Here is a 20,152-nt window from a genome sequence, read left to right on the forward strand (position 1 = left end):
GAAACCAAAAATTTGGCCACCAGCAACTCGACCTCAACCCACAACCACCAATTCCAACCCACCCACCGTCCCCAAGCCGTGAGAGAACGGGAAAATGGTGCGCAGCCACCCCCTCCTGACCATTTTCACCGAGCTCGCAAAACTCACATCCACACAGGCCCCCACCAAGCGCAAATCGCTGCGCGCAAAGGCATCGGCCGCGGCCAAACCCACCACCACCTCGTCCACTTCCTCCTTCACCACTCCTTCATCCGCCGCTCCCGTAAGCGTTGCCGACACGTCGCCCTTCCCCTCCTTCTCCTCCACCAAGCGCGACAAGCGCAGCATCAAGCACTCGCTGCTGCTGTCCAAACTCAGCACCTCGGCACCCAACAGCAGCGCTGGGGTCAAGAAGCGCCGCCGCCCCAACAAGAAGCTCGTCACGTCGCTCGACGCGCTGGCGGACGCGCTGCCCGACTCCTCGGCGGCGGCGGCGGCGGCGAGCCAACACGCAGCCGAAGGTGCAGAGGACGCAGCAACAGCCATCGACGTGCCCGGCGCGCAGGCGCGCATCGTCGTCAAGGGCCGCAGCTTGAAGAGCCGCCCGGGCGCGCTCAGGCGCAAGAAGGCGGTCGAGGACCGCGAGCGCCTGCGCTTTGAGCGCAATTTGGCCGAGATGGCGAGGGGTGTGCCGGCGGCGGCGGCGGGTCAGGAGCAGGAGCAGCAGGTGCCGGATGTGGGTATGGCTGAAGAAGCGGCGGCGGCAGTAGGAGGAGGAGGAGCAGTTGCGAGCACGGCGGACCGCTGGAAGGCGCTGCGGGCGTTTATTGGCGGGACGATGGAGAAGAGGTGAGGTGGCGTGGATGGGCTACCTACCTACCTACCTACCTACCTCGACTCGCCGGTGGTCAGTAGGCCTCGGTTCAACGCCATGACCAGCGTTCTTGCATGGACTGGGACGATTTAGCCCTCGTTCGGTCTGACAACAGACACGGCGCTGAAAAGCAGAGGACGAACGATTCCGCGGCGGCGACTATTGGTGATGGTCGAGATCAGGCCGTTTCGACTCGACTCGACTCTGCTGCCGTCTGGTGCTCAGCACGTATCTACGTTGCAGACGGATCTTACCACTCTTTTGCTTGCGGAGCTCCAAAACGCCGCGGTCTTTGAGCTCGCTCGCTCGCTCGTCCTTTTTTTTTTTTTTTTTTTTCTCAAAGCAGAACCGAGCCGTCGACATGGGGCTTACTGGAGGATTCACCCAACTTGGCGCGTCAGGGGTCGAATACATGACCAAGGAGATGGTGCTTAGCTATAGGAGGAGAGGAGCTTGGATGATGGTGGCGGTGCGTTCCCATCTACAGACTCTGATGGACATGGAAGGACGACAACCTTGGCGTGGCACGATTTCATCTGAACACAGCAGCCTGCCTCGGATCACAAATCAACATGGCGGAAAACTCAAGGCAGGCACGCAGACAAGTACAAAGCAAGCTTACTCCATCCACCCCATAGTCAAGAGAGAATCCACGTTGGCCAAAGCAAGCCAACTGCCAATCAAGCCGCCCGTCCTTCCACCCGTCTCTCCTCGTCTCCTTCTACAGGTCATATCCACCACATCTCAATGTAGTAGTCAACTCAGGTCATCTAAATTACTTATGATTGCTCTTGTTCACCCTCGCCCGTGGTAGAGCCCGTAGCCCGTAGCCCACCACCCTTCTACATACGTAACAGTACATTTAGTCTTTCGTGTAAATCATTGCTTTGGTGTTGAAGAAGTGAAAGAAGAATCGTGAAAATAAAAAAATTTACTTTTTTGTTTTGGGGGAAAAGGGGGGCAGGGGTTGCGACATGTTCTTCGTCGTCTCCATCCAGCCTTCGGTAAGTAATATGGAACCGTAGACGAGATGGAGACGACGAGAGAGTCTGCTCGCGTGCTCGTACCGTGCCATGACCGGCACGACACGACCAAGACGTGTCGAGGTGTGGTGTGGGGTGTTGAGAAAAGTGCCCCCGTCTCCAGCGCTTCGCTGCGCTGCGCCGTCTCCGCCATCAGCATCAACAGCTCCTGCTTTGCATTCTCGCCTTCTTTGCTCCTCAATCTCTTCTTTCACTTCCTCCGATCATCTCATTCATCTTGCTTCCTCCATGCAGTCGCCTGCCGACGTATCTTCATGCAATTCTTGTCTCGTCATGTGTGCCTCCGCCTCCACCGAGACGTATGCTCCGCACTCGCAAAGCTCTGACACCGCGACATTCGGGTCGCTAGCGCCGCGGCGCTTCGAGACGTCTCGGCGGAGGCGGAAGTGATCTCCGTTCGGAGGCGGTGAGTCTGGGTTTGCGTATGGGAGGGAGCCCACTGCAGGCGGTTGGAGGGTTGCTGCAGCGGTTGTTGGTTGCTATTTGAGAATGTGTTTGCTGTTGTGGCGGGAAAGATCTATCCGCTGCCGTTGCTATTTTGCATGGGCAGTGACGGCGTAGTTTGGTTGCCGCCTGCTCCCGTCATGTTTTGTCTCTTCTTCTCCTTCTTGGCCCACCGCACTGCCGACCAAGTTAGCGATACCAATCTCATGATGCGGTGGATCAGGGAGTCTGGCTTACGTCCGCAGGCGTTGCACAGGGTCTTCGGCCCGTTGGGACCCTTCCTCCACTCGGGCGAGTCAAGGGTCCCACAGTCTGTGCAGACATACTCATCCGCAACCTTGAGCTTCTTCTTCTTGTCCGAGCTGCCTCGGTTGTCCTTGTCCACCAGAATGGCGATGCCAGCGTCTCCTCGAATCAGGTGGGGACTTGCGTCACCGGTGCTGATTCCCTGAGAGCGCTCGCCGTCTCGGTAGCGGAGACCCGTCAGCATCTCAATCGTATCGATGTGGGTGGCGCCCTCGTATCTTGCCATCTTGTCGTTGATACTATCCGGTTTAAAGGTCGCCAAGGCTTCGTCCAGGTTTTGGCGCGTGAGGGCATTATTCGAGATGCCGGGCTTCGCGGGTGGTGGCATGCCGTTGTACGATATGGGCGTATCTGTGCCAGCTCCCGTCCGCGTGGCTTGGGTATCGGATGGCGTCACGCTGCTTTGCCCATCAAGCTTCTTGGTCCACTGCCTTTCCGAAACCTCCTGCTGCTCGGCTTGTTCTTCCCGCTTGAGCTCCGCTATCCGTTTCGTCAAGCGCTCGTTCTCAATCTTGTGCTCCAAAAATGAGTCCAGCAAACAAGTGTTCTTGATGGGGTACGGCCGAGCCATCATGAAGAAGCCTCGACAAAACGGAAAGGCATTTCCGCCGACGAAGCCAGGCGCGGCGGGGTCAAAGTGGCCGTGGCCGTGAGACTCGAAGATGATGTAGGAGCCATCGGGCTTGCGGAAGCGGTAGAAGAAGCGCAGGGGATTTTGCGAAGCGATTGACTCGTTGAACTCGCGGATGAAGATGGAGCTGTCGTCCTGGTGGATGAACTCGGTGACGACGCGGTTGATGAGCTGCGAAGGGTCCCAGCCGGTCAGGGTCTTGCACGAGGGCGACACGTAGACGATGCGGCCGTCGGGGGTGAGAATGTGCAAAAAGTCGCGCAGCTCTTCGATGATGCGCTGGGACCAATTTCTTCGCTTGGTGAACTCGGTGAGGGTGCTGCCGGTGGGGTTGGAGCTGGACATGCCGAAGCCCGTGGGCAACGGGCCGGCGCCAATGCCCGTCATTGGAAAGTTTGAGGTGACGTTGGAGGAAATGGCGAGAGCGTCGTTGGAGTCGGCCGGGGTGGCATGGCCAGGCGGTTGTTGGCCGGGCAGCTGGGCGGCGATCGGGGTGCTGTTGTACGACTGGGCGTCTGGCTCGGTCGTGGGGACGGAAAGGTCAACGTCCATTGCGGGCAACATGGTGACGTCGAGGCCGTCCATGAGGGCGGCGTGGTCCATGGCAAAGGACATGCCGGCGATGCTCGGCGGGGCACCTGCCATCTTGCGTGCATCGTGTCAGCGGAGAGAAGTCCTTGTTTAGTTTTGTCGCGAGATGGGTAAGCGACTGGGTGCGCAGTACATCACCGGCGGCTCCGCCATTCTGGTACATGGTGGGGGCTTGTCGAGGCTGGGGGCTTCATGCAAGTTCTGGCGTTCGGGGGAGAACGGAAGCAAGCACCGCGGTGGTGAAGAAACGGTAGTGCGACGTCTGGTCGGGCGCGCGCAACTCCAGGTACCAAGGTGGTGAAGGTGGAGGTGGAGCGACGAGGAGGATGCACGCTGGGGTAGGTGGAGTGTGCAGAGGTCAGGTAGGTAGGTAAAGAGGGCAGACAAGACAGAGGGAGGAGTCCAAGGGCGCTAGGTGGCTCACGCCAACAGGGAAGGGCAGCAGCAGCAGCAGCAGTAGTCTACGAGCCGTCAGGTTGTTGGAGCCCAAGCGGACAACTAGAGAGCGGGCGAGGGTTGTGTGTGACTCGCGGGTCGTTGGAGAAGAAGAGAAATCAGATGCGCAAAGGCCAGAATCCCATGCGAATTGCGCCCGACTTTTTAGTTGGCGTGACAGGGAGCCACCAGGAAGGGCCCAGCACTTTCCACTCGCCTGCTGCTGCTGCTGCTGCTCCCGGTCGGCCTGTCAATTCTGTCAATCAGAGAGGCATCCCGCCCGCCAAGCTGGTCCGTGCCACCTCCGATCCGATCATCACGTGCCTTCGCGTTCCAACAGGCATCCATCACGTCTCTCTGCCTTGTCCATCTCCATCTCACCAACTTCTGCTTCTCTCTCAGCATCGGCTCGGACCGAGCTGGCTTGTCAAAATGTGAGTTCTCTCAGCAAACCTTGCCTTGTCTTTTCCAACTAACCTGCGACAGGTGTAAGTGCTGCGCGTGCCTTGCAACTTCGCAACTGACCCTGACCTCGAAGCCTACATTGACAAGCTCTCGATCCTCGGGTGAGCTGGACCCTCTCCCTTATTCCAGTGAATTTCTCTCACCTCCACCAGCGTCCGCTCCTTTGACAACCGCGTCAGCGAGACGATCCAGTTCTTCACCCCACTTACCCTCATCGTCGGCTACAATGGCTCCGGAAAGACGGTTGGTATTCCACTGACCCGTCCTGTCAGTCCTCGCTGACCGTCTCAGACCATCATCGAATGCCTCAAATATGTCACCACCGGAGAACTGCCTTCCAGCTCCGACCGCGGCAAGTCGTTCATCCACGACCCTAGCGTAGGCCCACCGCTTCCTCGCCCGTAATACTGCTAATTTCCCCAGCTCTGCGGCGAAAAAGAGGTCCTCGCTCAGGTCAAGATAGCCTTCAAGTCCACCTCTGGTGCCAAAATGGTAGCAACCCGCAGTCTCCAGCTTACCGTCAAAAAGTCGGGCCAAAAGTTCCAGAGGAACCTCAAGGCACTCGAAGGCCATCTTCTCATGATCAAGGGCGGCGAACGTACATCCATTTCTTCCCGCGTGGCCGAGCTCAACCAAATTTTACCCCAATATCTTGGAATCTCTCCCGCTATCCTCGAATACGTCGTGTTCTGCCACCAAGATGACAGCTTGTGGCCCATGAGCGAACCAGCAGGTCTCAAGAAAAAGTTTGACGAAATTTTTGACGCACTCAAATGGACCAAGGCGATTGACAACATCAAGAAATTGGGCAAGGCCCAAGGCGAGGAGCTGGGAAAGCTTGAAATCATGGAAAGACACTTCAAAGAGGACAAGGACAAAGGCGCTCGTGTGGAGAAGCGGTCGCAGGAACTTTACAACGAGATTGAAGGTTTGAGGGTGGATGTGGAGCAGCTCGCCACCAAGCTCCAAGCTGCGGCCGACAAATCGACCGAAGCGTACGATCGCGCCGCAACGTTTGAAAGTATCGTGTCTTCGCTGGCTGGTAAGCGGGTCGAGCTCGCGACTCACGAAGAAAACGTCCAAAACTTGCGCCAAGACCTACAGGAAATGATCGAAACAGACGCAGAGCTGCAGGCTAGTCTGGACCGTTTTGAGGAAAGAGTGAAATTGTACCAGGATGACAAAAAGCGACAAATGGCCAAGTACCAACGAGTTGTCGATGGGATGGACACCAATCGTGACACCGTGGGAGAGAAGCAGAGTGAGCTCGGCAAATATATGGCAGAGAAAGACCAGTATCACAGCAACATCGACGCCAGAGCAACCTTGATCAAAGAGACCGCTCGCCGACACAACATCCGGGGCTTTGATTTTGAAATCACTGATGAGCATGCCCAGCAATTCATGGAAAAGCTCAATCGGATGGCCCGAGACCAGCAGACGACTCTGGATCGGGTCCGTCGCCAAGTACAGGATGAACTTCAAAATGCACAGAGCGCTATCAGTCAACTCAGCGAGCGTAAATCGACTTTGATTCGAGACAAAGAAAACTTCAAATCTCAGATCCAAACCAACGAGAAGATACTGTCGCGGCTCGAATCAGAACTTGATAGCATCGACGTTGATGAGGCCCGCAAAGCAACCTTGGAATCTGAGATTGAGGACACCGAAAGCCGTCTCAAGAAGGCGAGGGAAGAAAGTGGTGCAAGCCAACTGGAGCAAAAGATCAGGGATACAAATGCCCAGTTGCGTGAACGAGAAGAGCAGAAAGACAAACTGGAAGCCGAGCTTGTGGATGCGACCCGTCGAGCTAGTGACTTGGCGAAGGTCGACTTTCTCCGCAAAGAGCACAAGGACAGGCAACGAATCCTCGAGACGTTGACCGGAGCACATGGTGAACGGTTGTCCAATGTTCTTGGTCGCCACTGGGAACCTCGCACGCTGGACGCAGTTTTCCAGGCAGCTTTGAACGAAAAAATTGGCGAGGTTCAAAAGGCAGAATCAGCACGGGACCAAACGAATCGCGAGCTCACACAAATCAAATTCCAATTGACAACCGTCAGGGACGATCTCAAGAAGAGAAACGCCTCGCTGAAAAACGCTGAGGACCGTATCGCCAAATTCATTGGGGACGAACCCATCGAAGATTTTCCTACATTGCTCGAGAACGATGAGGCATCGGTCACTGTCATCCAGACTGATCTGAGCAACTTTGATGCGATGAGGGACTACTACGACACCTGCCTCAAAACACTTGACAACCATTCAAAATGCCGCATGTGTGAACGCCAATATCATCAAGGCCCTGATAAGACTCACTTCAGGCAAAAGCTTGAAGCAATGATGAAAGCGACAGCTCAGAAGGCAATGGAGGAAGAATTTTTCGAGAAAAAGGAAAGTCTCAAGGCTCTCCGTGAGCTCCAACCCGTGTACGACACTTGGGTTCGCCTGAAAAAAACCGAGATCCCAGATTTGGAAGCAACCTGTCATAAGCTGGAAGAACGTATCGAGACTCTCACCTCAACCGCTGAGGAGCAGGACATGACCTTGGACGATCGTCTGGAGCTCAAAAAAGACGTTGAATCAATGTCCAAGACGGTGCAAAAGATCGTCACGAACTACTCAGAAATGTGCAACTTCGAGGAGCAGACCAAGGAACTTGAGGCCAAGCAGAGTCAGAGAGGAACCTCGAGGGGCCTCGATAAGATTCAAGACGACATCAAGCAAAACACTGAATCCGAACGTGCTCTTAGGTCGTCACTGGTAGAACTGAACTCGGAAAAAGAAAGGCTCCGCATTCTCCAGAGCAACCTTGAACTGGAGTTCAGAGATGCCAAATCGAAGCTGAGTACAGTCGAATACCAGCTCAAAGAGAAGAGCAATTTGCTGTCCCGGATTCAAGACGTCAAAAACCAAAACACCGGGCATCGCGATTCGATGCGCAGGACTGATCAGGAAATTCAAAGCCTCAGCCCGCAACTAGAGCAGGCGCGAGCAAAGTACGATGATGTCGAGGCTCGAGGTGCCGACAAGCAGAAAGGCTTGCAGGAGGATAACAACAAGCTTCAGAACAGCGTGAACCAGCTTTCTCATGCCAACAAAGCAATCAGCGATTACATTATGAAAGGAGGTCCGAATCTGATTGCACGGGCTCAGGCCGAGCTCAATGGCCTCAAAGAGGAGGGCCAGCGCTTGGATGATGAGCAGAGGCGATTGTCGTCCGAAGTCAAAAAGATCGAAGACCAGCTGCGAAATCACCAAGAGACCAAACGAGCAATCAATGACAACATCCGCTACCGCCATGGAATTCGACAGCTTGAGGCGGTCCGGTCAGAGATTGCAGAGCTAGAGACTCACAATGCAGAGGCCGATCGGAACCGTTACGCGCGTGAGGGCCAAAAGTGGCAGGATGAGCGGAACAGACTCAGCGCCCAGCAATCCGAGGCTATGGGCACCCTCAAGACCAAGGACGATCAGCTCCAACAGCTGATAGCAGACTGGGAGACGGACTACAAAGATGCGGCATCTAAGTACAAAGAGGCGCACATTAAGGTGGAGACTACCAAGGCCGCGAGAGATGATCTCAACAAGTACCACGGAGCTCTTGACAAGGCCATCGTGAGGTTCCACAGCATAAAGCTCGAAGAGATCAACCGCATCATTGAGGAGCTCTGGAAGAAGACGTATCAAGGAACAGACGTGGACAACATTTTGATTCGGTCTGAGACGGATGCGACAAGCAAGGCACGCACATACAACTACAGAGTCGTCATGGTAAAGCAAGACGCCGAAATGGACATGCGAGGCCGCTGCAGTGCGGGTCAAAAGGTGCTGGCGAGTATCATCATTCGTCTCGCGTTGGCCGAATGCTTTGGTGTCAGCTGTGGTTTGATTGCGCTGGATGAGCCCACGACAAACCTGGACCGCGACAATATTCGTGCTCTTGCAGAATCTTTGGCGGAAATCATCAGAGTCCGTCGTCAGCAGCGCAACTTCCAGCTCATTGTCATTACCCACGACGAGGAGTTTCTCCGCTACATGAATTGCGGCGACTTCTGCGATTACTACTACCGCGTGTCGCGCAACGAAAAGCAGAAGAGCATCATTGAGAAGCAGTCGATTGCAGAGGTGAGCAAACCGATTTTCCCATGGTTATTGTTAAGGGGAAGCAAACTAACGTGTTGGTTTTAGGTGTTGTGAGGCGGTCATCAATCCCCTCGCTTTTTCCCAAAATAGAGGCAAGACACGACTTGTCCAAGATATCTCTTGCTTGCCACGACAGGCCCACATTCATCGCCCCATTAGCCATTGCCACACTTTCATCAAAAAACAGTTGCTATCCTTGAGGTATGCAAAGTAGCGGCAGTCGTATAGGGCGAATGGGAGTTGCCGTGATGGGATGCGGATTCTCGAACAGCCCAAGCTTTTTTGCTCGCGTCAAGGAACCGGGTCCCAAAAAGGACCAATTGCTGGACATGCCGCGGCGGGAGGAAGAGCAGCCGCGGGGCGATCCCGCCTTGGCTCACTCAGGAATGATTCGGTGCTGAAAAGGATGGCCTTGCTTTGAGGTCAAGGATGATGCCCTCTTTGCGCGGTCCAGACTGCCAAAAATGGTCGTTCGAACTGGTTTAAACTTGCCCTTTGACACAGCTGGGCAGGAAAATGCGATCATTTTGAAGCAGCTAGCTAGACGTATGGTAGCTATACAAGAGAATAGACAATTCGGTTGCAAGTGCTTGCGGCGGTCAACTGTCGAGACTTCGCACAGAAGATGTAAAGATGAGCACATTTTGGCATGTGTGACTTCTGGCTTCCTATCACAAGATAATGGAGCAGCTCTGGTGGTAGGAGTAGCGGGGAAGAGGGGAAGCGGGTCGGCGAGCACAAGGATCACCGTGACGGTCAACACTCGACGTCAGCGCCGCGTCCATCATCATCTGCGTGCCTTGTGTGATGTCTGAGAGCAAGCGCCACAAAAAGAGGGACATGACAACTGTCAACCGGGACGCCGCAGCGGGCAGCACCAGCAGCTCCCAAAGAACACCGCCAGCCATCATGTTTGCTTGACGCCGTGGGAGACACAGAGCTCCAAGCGCCCTTGCAGCATGTGGCAGTGGCAGCAGCATGATGACGAAGTGTTTCTTTCTTTGCTTGCAGCCAGGCACGTTTTATTTTCTGCACTCTGCACAATGAGGCGAGCTCGCGCAGCCACTTGGAGGCCGTGTGGAGACGAATTGGCTGCAGGGAACAAGGCCCCTTGCGGCCGGCTTGCGGCTGTGCACTACCTACGTACTGCGAGGGCATGTGCTGTGGCACCATGGCACTAAAAAAGTGACGAGACGACGACCATCCATCCACTAGCGCTAGGTACCGCCATTCTTCATCACCCACCGCCGGCCTGCCAGCGCACGCATCTTCTATCGATTTGCAGGAGCATGCAGGGAGCATCCACATGCTCGAAACAACCCAGCAAGCGCCCCCGAATGCATACATGATGGACAGGGGAAAGCGGGGGCGCGCTGGAGCTGGAGCGGGACATGAGCTCTCCATGCTGCGTCGTGGGCGACGACCAGGGAACAGGCACGTTGGCTCTTGGCCGCCTGGCTGCATATCGCACACCAGCAGATCAACGAAGCAAGTGTCCAGAGCAATCCGCTTCCGCCAGGCGGCCTGACCGACTGTCATGGACTTTCTTGTTGCTGCGCGGGCCGGCCCAAGAAACGTGGTTGCTGAAATAGGACGCTGTCGTGGTTGCTTGCTCAACCGCCCGCATTCCGCTGCCCGCCCATCGTCGCTGCTGGCCTACCTACCGGTGTCCCTTCAGTCGTAAACTAGTCCAAATCCCTCTTTCTTGGTCGCCTGTCGTCACACCCGGTCTAGTTACCTTGCCCTTGTGACTTGACTCTGCTTCCCTTTTTTTTGTGCTCTGTTCCATCTTTCTCTCACCCCTCTCCAAGTCTTCACCTCACTCCTTTTTGTTCATCTCTCTAGGGTTGGGCAGTATTCGCTTTGCGACTGGTGAAACTTGGCCACATCATAGTGCACACCTTAAAAACTTTTTTCTTCTTTTGTTGGATAAACAATCTCTTGATTGAGCTGCATTGATGTTGGCGAAATATCTGTCTACCGCCTTGTTCGCGGTTGGCGCGTTCGGCGCCGTCCTGTATGTCGAATTGCCCCTCGCCACTTTTGGACCAAATGCGCTGATTCAATTTAACTCTTAGTCAGGAGAGAAAGGTCTCTTTCAACTGGGGCTCCGAGAAAGTAAAAGGAGTCAGTCTCGGAGGATGGCTCGTCGCGGAACCGTGAGTACATTCTGGTACCCCCTGATTTCCTCTCTTGGTACCTGTACAAACACTTTTATGCGCCAGTGCTGAACCAAAAACACCAGATTCATCAAACCCTCACTATTCAAACCGTATGCCTCGCAGGGAGTCGTGGATGAGTACACCTTGGGAAAGGTGCTTGGAAAAGACAAGGCCAGGGAGGTGCTCGAACCGCACTGGAAATCATGGATCACGTTTGGCGATTTCCTCAAGATTCGCGCCATGGGATTCAACACGGTCCGCATCCCTGTAGGCTTTTGGGCGTTTGAGAGCTTCGGGAGTCCGTATGCGACGGGCTCAAAGGACTATCTCGACGCCGCCATTGACTGGGCGCGCGCAACCGGCCTCAAAGTCCTCCTCGACCTCCACGGCGCGCCGGGCTCGCAAAACGGCTACGACAACTCGGGCCAGCGTCTCGACAACCCCGGCTGGCTCCAGGGTAACACGGTGGACCAGACGCTGCAAGTCATCAGCGAAATCGCGAGCCAGTATGCCCAGCCGAAGTACCAAGACGTCATCATGGGCATCGAGGTGCTCAACGAGCCGGCGGGCTACGAGCTGGACCTCAACCGCATCAAGCAGTTTGAGCGCGACGCGCTGGCCATCTACCGCGGCGTGTCGGACACGACGGTGGTGCTGCACGACGCATTCCAGAACCCCAGCTCGTTCAACGGCTGGCTGACGCCGCAGGACAACAACACGCAAAACGTCGTGCTGGACCACCACGAGTACCAGGTGTTTGAGAACGACGTCGTCGCCTTTTCCCGCAAGGAGCACCGCAACCAGGTCTGCAAGCGCAACTACCGCTGGCTGGGCTCGGACAAGTGGACCATTGTCGGCGAGTGGACGGCTGCCATGACGGATTGCGCTTACTGGGTCAACGGTATGCATGCCTGATTTCCATCTCCTCCACATAGCTCCTCTCCCCTTTTCTGTCTTCCTCCCCACCTCTCCCCTCCCCCGTCGCATCATCCTCCGCATTCCGCTCTTACTAAAACATTCAACTCCCCAGGCGTCGGCAAAGGCGCGCGCTACGACGGCACATTCCCCGACTCGAAGAAAATCGGCGACTGCGCGCCGTACAACGGCGACATCTCCAAGTGGGACCAGAGCCTCCGCGACGACACGCGCCGCTACATCGAGACGCAGCTCGACCAGTTTGAGCTGACCAACGGTTGGGTCTTTTGGACCCTCAAGACCGAGAGCGCCCCGGAGTGGGACCTGTACCGCCTCGTTGATGCCGGCATCTTTCCTCAGCCCCTGACGAGCCGCAAGTTTGGCGATGGCTGTAATTCGTAGGGTGGGGTGGTGCGAGGGGGTGAGGGGTGAGGTGGTGGTAGGGGAGTGGAGGGGGTGGATGGAGGGAGGCTTCGGCGCCTGGTCGCGCGCTGGTTGCGGTCGGTGGATGAGTACAGGAGGCCCTTTTTGGGTAACGCATGGCTAGGTATGGGTTATGTATTCTCTTGCATGCCCAAAATGATGGGCTCGTTTGGCCATCCTCGTTTTCACTTTCCCCCCTGTTGTCATTGTGCTTTAAGAGGTCGAGCCACGAGGCCTCTTGGTTTTCACGCGCGTTACCCTCATCCGTACTGTGTGCGCAAAAGAGCTTTGAGTGGCTCCTTTTCACCCTGTGGCGATTTCTTTGCCAGCAACGGCTGAGATGCGCTTCGACGACTTGGACGACTGTGTATGTACGCATTCACCCAACTGCGTTTGATACGTCTGACATCTTCTTGATTGAGCCGAGTACATAGCTCGTATATTGGACTTGTGAGTCAACAGAAGATTCATTTGCATTACGTGTAGGTTCTCTGGCTACCACTACCATCCAGAAACAGTCGAAAATTACCGCGCTACTGCTTCAAGCTATCAGCAAACGCCTGGACCGCCTCCTTCAACGAGCCATCCGGGCTCAGTCCCAGATCAAAGGCCCGCTTAGTATCCAACCGCTGCGGCCAACTCAGGACGAGCTTCTCGACGGCCTCGTCCCTCTCCTCGTCGACCAGCGCCCTCTTCTCCCTGCCGCCAACCGCCTCGAGCGCCTCCAAAATCTCCGCCACCGTCACCGACAGGCCCGGCAGGTTGACGACTCTGCTCAGCCCGAACCGCGCCGCTGGCACGTCCTTGACCGCCATCAGGTTGCGCACCACGTTGCGCGGCGAGCCCACCCACATCAGCAGGTCCTGCGAGACGGGCAGCACGCTGCGCCGCCCCTGCATCGGCTCGCGCACGATTCCCGACGCGAAGCTGCTGGCCGCCGCGCTGGGCGCGCCCGGCCTGACGACGACGGTTGGCAGCCGCACGCAGCGCGCGTCCAGCAGCCCGCGGCGCGAGTAGTCGTTGAGCAGACACTCGGTCATGAACTTCTGGGTGCCGTAGCTGCCCTGGGGCAGGGGGAGGGTGGCCTCGGTAAAGATTTGCTTTGGGCCGGCCGTCTCCGGGGGCCCGTAGACGGCCGTCGACGAGGTGAAGACGACGACGGCGCCGGGCTGGTGCGCGCGCAGCGCGTCGTAGAAGAGGCGGTGCGAGTCGAGGTTGACGCGGTAGCCCAGCTCCAGGTTGGCTTCGCTGCCCGACGACATGATGCCGTGGAAGGCGTAGATGGCGTGCCATTGCGGGCGCGAGGTCACGAGCGATTTGATCGAGTCGGGGGACGTGAGGTCGGTTGTTTGCGTCGTGATGCGCGAGCTGTCGGCTGCTGCGGGGATGTGCGGCGGCGATATGTCGCTGAGGGTGAGGTGGTAGGAGGGCGAGGCGGCGAGGATGGCCAGCGTGAGTTCGCTGCCGATGAAGCCGGATGCGCCCGTGATGAGGATGTGTTGGGTTGCCATTGCGGTTGTAATGGGATGGTTTGGTATGTAGCTTGCTAGCTGTGGTCGATTGCAGGTGAGCTCGATGCGGTCAGTGAAGAGGAATTGGAGTGTTCAAAGACGACAGGCAGGACTCTGCAAGCAATTCATCCGTATGGGAGACTACAGTAGTGCATGGCTGACAGGAAATACTATCCCGCGTCAACAATGGTCGCATCAGCATCGTCGTCGTCGGCCTTTGCTTGGATATTGCGGGGCAGCTGTTGGGAGTGGTGCGGGGGAGCTTCGACGGTCAACTCCACCACGACGTCGTCTCGGCACGATGACAAGGCGAGTCGGCCTTCGTCCCGCCCACGCGCGCGCTTCTGTCCGGCCTGGCCTCCGTCACCCTAGCTCCACCAAAGCTCTCACTTTACAAGCACGCGTGCCAACTTTGGCCGCCCTCTATCCAACCACGCCCACTGCTCCAATGGATCCCACGAGACAACTCGGCGTGCGGCGTCGAGCTTCGTCGTTCGGCCGGCATGTGAGCATTGGCATTGCCATCGGAGAACCTGTCCAGCCCGTGTTAGCGTTGAATCGAACAGTCCGTCCCAGCTCTTTATAAACTCGTCCTCACATCCCCAAAAGCCATGACGATTTGCCCCCTCGTTTTCCCCCAGATCTGCCTCCCCCTCCCCCTCCAGCAGCCATGACGTCTCCCACACCCCTGCCCCTCCGCGAAACCCTCGCGTCTCTGCCTCCGGTCCACGCTGGCGACCTGCGCGGCCAAACGCGCCAGTTCCTCTCCGCCAACGCTTCGTCCATCCCGCTGCTCATTGCCCTCGACGACGACCCGACCGGCACGCAGACCTGCCACGACATCCCCGTGCTGACCGTGTGGGACGTCCCCACGCTCAAGGCCGAGTTCGCGGCGACGCGCGCGGGGTCCGGCTTCTTCATCCTCACAAACTCGCGCGCCCTGCACGCCGAGGATGCGCGCCAGCTCGTGACGGAGATTTGCTTGAACCTCAAGGCTGCCAGCGACGCGACGGGGAAGCCGTTCGAGGTCGTGTTGCGCGGCGATTCGACGCTCAGGGGCCATTTCCCCGACGAGTGCGATGTTGTGGAGGAGGTGTTGGGCGAGGCCGACGCGTGGGTGCTGGCGCCCTTCTTTTTGCAGGGCGGCCGCTACACCATTGGTGGTGTGCACTATGTTGCCGAGGGGGAGACGTTGCTCCCGGCTGGCGAGACGCCGTTTGCCAGGGACGCGACGTTTGGGTATAAGAGCAGCGATTTGAGGGAGTGGGTGGAGGAGAAGAGCAAGGGAGTGATCAAGAAGGAGAGGGTTGTAGGCTTGGACTTGCAGGACATTAGAGTTGGCGGGCCAGCGCGCGTCGAGGAGTTGCTGAACGGCTTCTCCAAGGGGTCTGTGGTGGTGGTGAATGCGGCCGCGGAGGAGGACATGGATGTGGTTGTATTTGGGCTTCTGGCTGCCGCAGGCAAGTTGAGAAATAACAGGCTTTGGACTGTACTAATACATCCGCAGCAAAGGGCAAACGCTTCCTTTTCCGAACAGCAGCAGCATTCGTGTCAGCGCGCTTGGGCATATCTCCCATCCCTCCCATCACGGCCGAGCAACTCCACCTCTCCAGAGAGTCAGGCGGCCTCATCATTGCAGGTTCCTACGTACCAAAGACCACGGCGCAACTGGAGGCCTTGGTCTCGAAAAGCGGCAAAAAGCTGACCACCGTGGTACTCGAAGTCGACAAGCTCCTGGCATCTCCAGAAAGCGCCGCCGAAGTGATTGCAGGAGCACTCGCCACCGCAGAGCGCGAGATTGCGCACAGGCAGGACGTGCTGGTCATGACGAGCCGCAAGCTGATAACGGGAGACGACGCAAAGAAAAGCCTTGACATTGGCTCTGTCGTCGCAGACGCGCTGGTCAAGTTCATGCAGCAGGTCAAGGTCAGACCGAGATACGTGATCGCCAAGGTAAGTCAAGATTTGTGCAGTGGACAAGGTTGCGGTGCCCGGAAACTGATCAACCGGCAGGGCGGCATTACGTCTTCCGACATGGCTACAAAGGGCTTGAATATGAAGAAGGCCACGATCGTTGGTCAAGCTGCTCCGGGAGTGCCGCTGTGGCGCTGCGATGAGGAGACTTGCAAGTACCCGGGCTTGCCGTACGTCGTGTTTCCAGGAAATGTCGGCGGAAATGATACGCTTTTTGAAGTCGTTGACCGCTGGCGTGTCTAGATGATGTTGGAGCAAAGTTTGTCGAGGGAAAAGAGGAGTGAAAAGTCGAAGAATAGACGAGTTTGAAAGAGTTCAGGCTATCGACGAATTGAACAAAAAACGGCAATTAGAAGCCTTCAAGAGCGTCAAAAAGAAGACTGGTAAAATGCATATCATAAACGCGTCTCTGGAGCATTGTTTAAACGGCGGAATCTGATTCGATGTCATGACATCATGCTATACCTTTTTGGGCAGGCACCCTGGTGCCGAACTCGGCTTGGCGCGATATCGATAACCTCGCGCTTGGGCCAGGGTTTGCTTGGTTGACGCGGGGCCGGCGCTGCGCGTGCGCAATTCCACCACCACTTTACTTTCCGACTCTCTCTTGTCCCTCCTTGCGCCGCCCTTGCAGAATTGCGCGACATGGACGGTCCAGTCGAGGCGACCATCGCCTCCATACAGCACGAGATATCCTCCTGCGAACGCCAACTCGTCCATCTGCGCAAGAGACTTGCCGACGCCGAAGCCCGCGCCGCCAAAACCGCCGCCGCTACTCAGTCGCCAGTCCTGGAAAGCTCGTTCCAGTCCAGCTATTTTCCTTCGACTTTGCTCCAAGACGGCCAGGATTCTGCCTTTTTGAATTTCGCAATAGACGGAGGATTGCCGCCAGCATGGCAGGCCGAGTTGTCGGCCGTGTTGGAACAGCAGCCGCCACAGAAAAAGACATGGCCTTTGAAGGCTGACGAGTACAAGAGATATGGGCGGCAGTTGATAATGCCCGAGATAGGATTACAAGGTAGCCAACCGCACTTTCGGTCTTTTTGGTTGCTCAACACAAACGCCATGTCTGACATTGTCGAATTCTAGGGCAGCGCCGCCTTCGCGACACCGCAGTCTTGATTGTCGGCATGGGAGGTCTGGGTTGTCCCGCTGCGGCATACCTTGCAGGAGCTGGCGTGGGCACACTCGGTCTTGTAGACGGAGACTCGGTCGAGGAGTCAAATCTTCATCGCCAGATCCTTCATGCGACAAGTCGCGTGGGCATGTCCAAAGTTGACAGCGCCATGATGTACCTCAAGTCGTATGTGCTCCATTCAATGCATGATTGCAGTATTCCTGACTTGATCAAGGCTCAACCCGACTGTCAAATATAACCCTCACAAAACTCACCTCGCGCCCTCTAATTCCCTTGACATCTTTTCCGACTATGACCTGGTTCTCGATTGCACAGACACGCCAGCCTCGCGATACCTTATTTCCGACACTTGTGTCCTACTTGGGAAGCCTCTTGTTTCTGCGTCGGCTTTGCGGACAGATGGCCAGCTCACAGTCTACAACAATCCGCCGCGTCCGCCAGGAGACTCGACAGGAGGTCCATGTTATCGTTGCGTCTTCCCCAGGCCACCACCTGCCGACAGTGTAGTCAGCTGCGGCGAAGGAGGAGTCCTCGGCCCTGTGGTGGGGGCCATGGGTGTGCTGCAAGCACTTGAGGCCATCAAGCTGATCGCAGCAGGCATAGAGAGACCGCAGCAAGCCACCGCGGACACCCCAATGGACATTGACGGGGCAGTTCCGAATGGCACAGACTCTGCATCGGCAAAGTCTAAAAAGGCGTCTTTGTTGATATTCTCAGCATACGGAAATCCGCAGTTTCGATCTTTTGGTCTGCGCTCCCGGAAACCGCGATGCGCGGCCTGCTCCGCCGAGGCCACAGTCACCCGCGAATCTCTCAGCTCTGGGTCTATGGACTACGTGCAATTCTGCGGTGCCTCTACTCCTGTAAACGCCCTGTCGCCCGAAGAGCGCATTTCAGCTAGAGAGTACCACCAAGCGGCCAATTCCAAATCAAACGGGCACGTCCTCGTCGATGTCCGCGACAAGATACAGTTCGAGCTGGCACACTTGGACGGCAGCATCAACATTCCCTTTTCCGAAATCGAGAGGGTCAATGTATCGGTGCCTTCGGCGGCAAATACGCCAGCCACTCCCGAGTCGTCGGCCAGCTCGCCGCCTTCCCAAGAAGATGTACAGCCGGACTGGGTCAAGCAAATGCAGCAAGTTCCGCCAGAACAGCCCATCATCGTCACTTGTCGGTTGGGCAATGACTCTCAGCTTGCAGTCAAGAAGATGAAGGCGCTCGGCTTGGACAAAGGGGGCACGAGGTCCATTTTGGATATTCGGGGCGGATTCAAGGCATGGAGGAAAGATGTCGATTCCGACTTTCCCGATTATTGAGGTAGGAAAGGAGAAGTGATGAGCTGGTAAAGCAATTGATTCGAGGTCCCAACTCACTAGGTAGAAACGCTGACTCGAATAGATCCACCTGCCGAGTCGGCGAACTACGATACAACGAGCTGCTTCGCGACCTCAAAAGATCCAACCCGCATTGTCAGTCCAACCCGACTGCCAGCCCTGATGTGCGCAACCACGGTTCCGGCAAGCGAATTCGACGGCGCTCTTGTTGCTTGTCGGCGCATCTACCGAGACAATGTCGCCCGTCCAAATATTTCCACAGGTGTCGATTCTATGGTTCTGAAGCTCATAGGCCAATCCTGGTACTTTTGCAAAAATACACACGGTCTCACCAGGAAGGACATTGCATGGGACTGGCTTTACCCCTGTGTCTAGGTGTTTCTGCACTGGGAAGCCATCGGCGGTCCATTCAAATAGTTTCTCGAAGTCTCCACCAGAAGCGACTTTCTGGGATTTCAAAGGACCGAAGCTGGAGGAACAAAATGCAGCATCCGAAGCACAGGCCAAAGTAATCGATATCTGGACGTACTTGTACTCGGTTGGACTATTTCGGCTGGGAGGGGCGCTGAGCACGTCAGCCAGTTGTTCAGACACGCTCTGGGTTGACCTTTGGTGAGTGAATTACCTCGTCCAGTTCTTGAATGGTCTACAATCTCTGCCTTCGAGAGAAATCGGATTCTTCCCCACAACAGCTTTTGGCTCCCACAAATCCGACTTGTTATTCTTCAGTACCAAACTCGCACACTTGCAACTGAGAATGGCGAGACATGAGGTTGCCGACAATAAAATCCGGGTCATCGTGCTGACTGTCAACAAGGGATCCTTTCTTCCCCTGTGGACTTTCAAGCCTGAAAGTAGAGAAGATTTAGGCGTCATGACAGCCACGGAGTGGACGACAGGCTGCTCTTTTCAAAGCTCCGCTTCAAGTCCCCTGCACAAACTGAGGTGCAAGCGATTTCCAAGCAAATTGTAGTAATTGGGGTGCGAGATGTTTGTCACGCTGTTTGTGTGGGACACTTCCTGTTGGTTTTACAAAAGTACTCAATTTCATTTGAGGACTCGATGATCACGACAAAGTACCTCCAGCAGGACGTATCACGACACAAAGCTAGACACGTCGTTCGTCACTCGTCCACCGGAACCGACAAATCCGATCACTTTGCGAGGTGTTTGCCACGACCATTCCACGAAAACTGCGCCTCCATTACCACGTTGGCCCTCTCGGTTGGACGGGCTTGGTGGTGGCGAAATTCAACGGACAAAGCTTTGCAGACCAGGTGAACGCTTCCTCTACCACGTTGAAGAAGACCGAGTGACGACGATGAAATGCCGAAGGTAGCTCTTTTCGGCACCGAAAGAACGACTTGGTCATGTGGCATCGCACTCCAAGAGAGGAGACTGGTCAGACGATGTTGGGGATGGCCACCAAGATCTACAGGCACAGCGCCTTCTTGGGGAGCGGCATTTGCCCTGCGCCCCACTGCTCAGACCCTAAGGCTCTCAAGTCTGACTAGATGGGCAGGACGGGATATCAAGGAGAGTTGAGAAATGGTCGGTTCAACGGCAATGAACCCATCGTGGCGATTCAATAAAGCACAACACCATTTTCTTGGAATGACGAACGCGATATCCGTTAGCGTTGCTCGTATTGCGGAAGGCTAAAGTATAAGGCAGGTGAAGTGACGTACCGTGGAGTATGAAGTTGAAGGGATCCTGGATCTATCATCAACCGAACACGTGATGGAGATGGTTCCTGACGCCAAGCTCCGGCAGCCAGC

At 56.1% G+C, this 20,152-nt stretch overlaps 8 protein-coding genes across 8 annotated transcripts; 6 read left to right on the forward strand and 2 right to left on the reverse strand.

Moving 5' to 3' along the window:
* Window positions 1-94: 94 nt before the first annotated feature.
* BKA78DRAFT_298392 (ribosome biogenesis protein SLX9-domain-containing protein) lies at window positions 95-832 on the forward strand (the record flags this gene model as incomplete). The annotated part of the gene is made up of 1 exon (XM_066886907.1): window positions 95-832. One exon carries the CDS (start codon window positions 95-97, stop codon window positions 830-832), a length of 738 nt encoding a protein of 245 aa, XP_066741332.1.
* Window positions 833-1,173: 341 nt separating this feature from the next.
* On the forward strand, window positions 1,174-1,797 carry BKA78DRAFT_189014 (uncharacterized protein). Its single transcript, XM_066883546.1, has one exon. The coding sequence runs from the start codon at window positions 1,215-1,217 to the stop codon at window positions 1,665-1,667; it is 453 nt and encodes a 150-aa protein (XP_066741333.1). The 5' UTR covers window positions 1,174-1,214; the 3' UTR covers window positions 1,668-1,797.
* BKA78DRAFT_189009 (uncharacterized protein) lies at window positions 1,748-2,350 on the forward strand. Its single transcript, XM_066883545.1, has 2 exons — window positions 1,748-1,839; window positions 1,900-2,350. Exons 1-2 carry the CDS (start codon window positions 1,828-1,830, stop codon window positions 2,284-2,286), a joined length of 399 nt encoding a protein of 132 aa, XP_066741334.1. The 5' UTR covers window positions 1,748-1,827; the 3' UTR covers window positions 2,287-2,350.
* Window positions 2,351-2,413: 63 nt separating this feature from the next.
* On the reverse strand, window positions 2,414-3,862 carry BKA78DRAFT_333050 (white collar-2; the record flags this gene model as incomplete). The annotated part of the gene is made up of 2 exons (XM_066890040.1): window positions 2,414-2,517; window positions 2,578-3,862. 2 exons carry the CDS (start codon window positions 3,860-3,862, stop codon window positions 2,414-2,416), a joined length of 1,389 nt encoding a protein of 462 aa, XP_066741335.1.
* A 6,801-nt stretch (window positions 3,863-10,663) lies between these two features.
* Window positions 10,664-12,874, forward strand: BKA78DRAFT_189041 (putative Exo-beta-1,3-glucanase). The gene is made up of 4 exons (XM_066883547.1): window positions 10,664-10,931; window positions 10,993-11,073; window positions 11,160-11,977; window positions 12,107-12,874. Exons 1-4 carry the CDS (start codon window positions 10,873-10,875, stop codon window positions 12,391-12,393), a joined length of 1,245 nt encoding a protein of 414 aa, XP_066741336.1. The 5' UTR covers window positions 10,664-10,872; the 3' UTR covers window positions 12,394-12,874.
* BKA78DRAFT_286994 (NAD dependent epimerase/dehydratase) lies at window positions 12,847-14,167 on the reverse strand. The gene has a single exon (XM_066885723.1). The coding sequence runs from the start codon at window positions 13,923-13,925 to the stop codon at window positions 12,948-12,950; it is 978 nt and encodes a 325-aa protein (XP_066741337.1). The 5' UTR covers window positions 13,926-14,167; the 3' UTR covers window positions 12,847-12,947.
* Window positions 14,168-14,346: 179 nt separating this feature from the next.
* BKA78DRAFT_322186 (uncharacterized protein) lies at window positions 14,347-16,324 on the forward strand. The gene is made up of 3 exons (XM_066889102.1): window positions 14,347-15,385; window positions 15,433-15,878; window positions 15,939-16,324. Exons 1-3 carry the CDS (start codon window positions 14,596-14,598, stop codon window positions 16,140-16,142), a joined length of 1,440 nt encoding a protein of 479 aa, XP_066741338.1. The 5' UTR covers window positions 14,347-14,595; the 3' UTR covers window positions 16,143-16,324.
* Window positions 16,325-16,544: 220 nt separating this feature from the next.
* On the forward strand, window positions 16,545-18,356 carry BKA78DRAFT_355570 (uncharacterized protein; the record flags this gene model as incomplete). The annotated part of the gene is made up of 3 exons (XM_066891917.1): window positions 16,545-16,917; window positions 16,989-17,202; window positions 17,252-18,356. 3 exons carry the CDS (start codon window positions 16,545-16,547, stop codon window positions 18,354-18,356), a joined length of 1,692 nt encoding a protein of 563 aa, XP_066741339.1.
* Window positions 18,357-20,152: the final 1,796 nt, after the last annotated feature.

The sequence above is a fragment of the Phyllosticta capitalensis genome, assembly GCF_038381095.1.
Source record: "Phyllosticta capitalensis strain CBS 128856 chromosome Unknown BKA78scaffold_9, whole genome shotgun sequence".
Classification (NCBI taxonomy): domain Eukaryota; kingdom Fungi; phylum Ascomycota; class Dothideomycetes; order Botryosphaeriales; family Phyllostictaceae; genus Phyllosticta; species Phyllosticta capitalensis.

Excerpts from the sequence above, each read along its gene's own strand:
- BKA78DRAFT_189014 (XM_066883546.1), top strand. The coding sequence starts at position 1,215 with ATGGGGCTTACTGGAGGATTCACCCAACTTGGCGCGTCAGGGGTCGAA.
- BKA78DRAFT_189041 (XM_066883547.1), top strand. The coding sequence starts at position 10,873 with ATGTTGGCGAAATATCTGTCTACCGCCTTGTTCGCGGTTGGCGCGTTC. Across the intron at positions 10,932-10,992 it reads GGCGCGTTCGGCGCCGTCCT|TCAGGAGAGAAAGGTCTCTT; the intron begins GTATGTCGAATT and ends TTTAACTCTTAG. Across the intron at positions 11,074-11,159 it reads GGATGGCTCGTCGCGGAACC|ATTCATCAAACCCTCACTAT; the intron begins GTGAGTACATTC and ends CAAAAACACCAG.
- BKA78DRAFT_286994 (XM_066885723.1), bottom strand. The coding sequence starts at position 13,925 with ATGGCAACCCAACACATCCTCATCACGGGCGCATCCGGCTTCATCGGC.
- BKA78DRAFT_322186 (XM_066889102.1), top strand. The coding sequence starts at position 14,596 with ATGACGTCTCCCACACCCCTGCCCCTCCGCGAAACCCTCGCGTCTCTG. Across the intron at positions 15,386-15,432 it reads TGGGCTTCTGGCTGCCGCAG|CAAAGGGCAAACGCTTCCTT; the intron begins GCAAGTTGAGAA and ends ATACATCCGCAG. Across the intron at positions 15,879-15,938 it reads CGAGATACGTGATCGCCAAG|GGCGGCATTACGTCTTCCGA; the intron begins GTAAGTCAAGAT and ends ATCAACCGGCAG.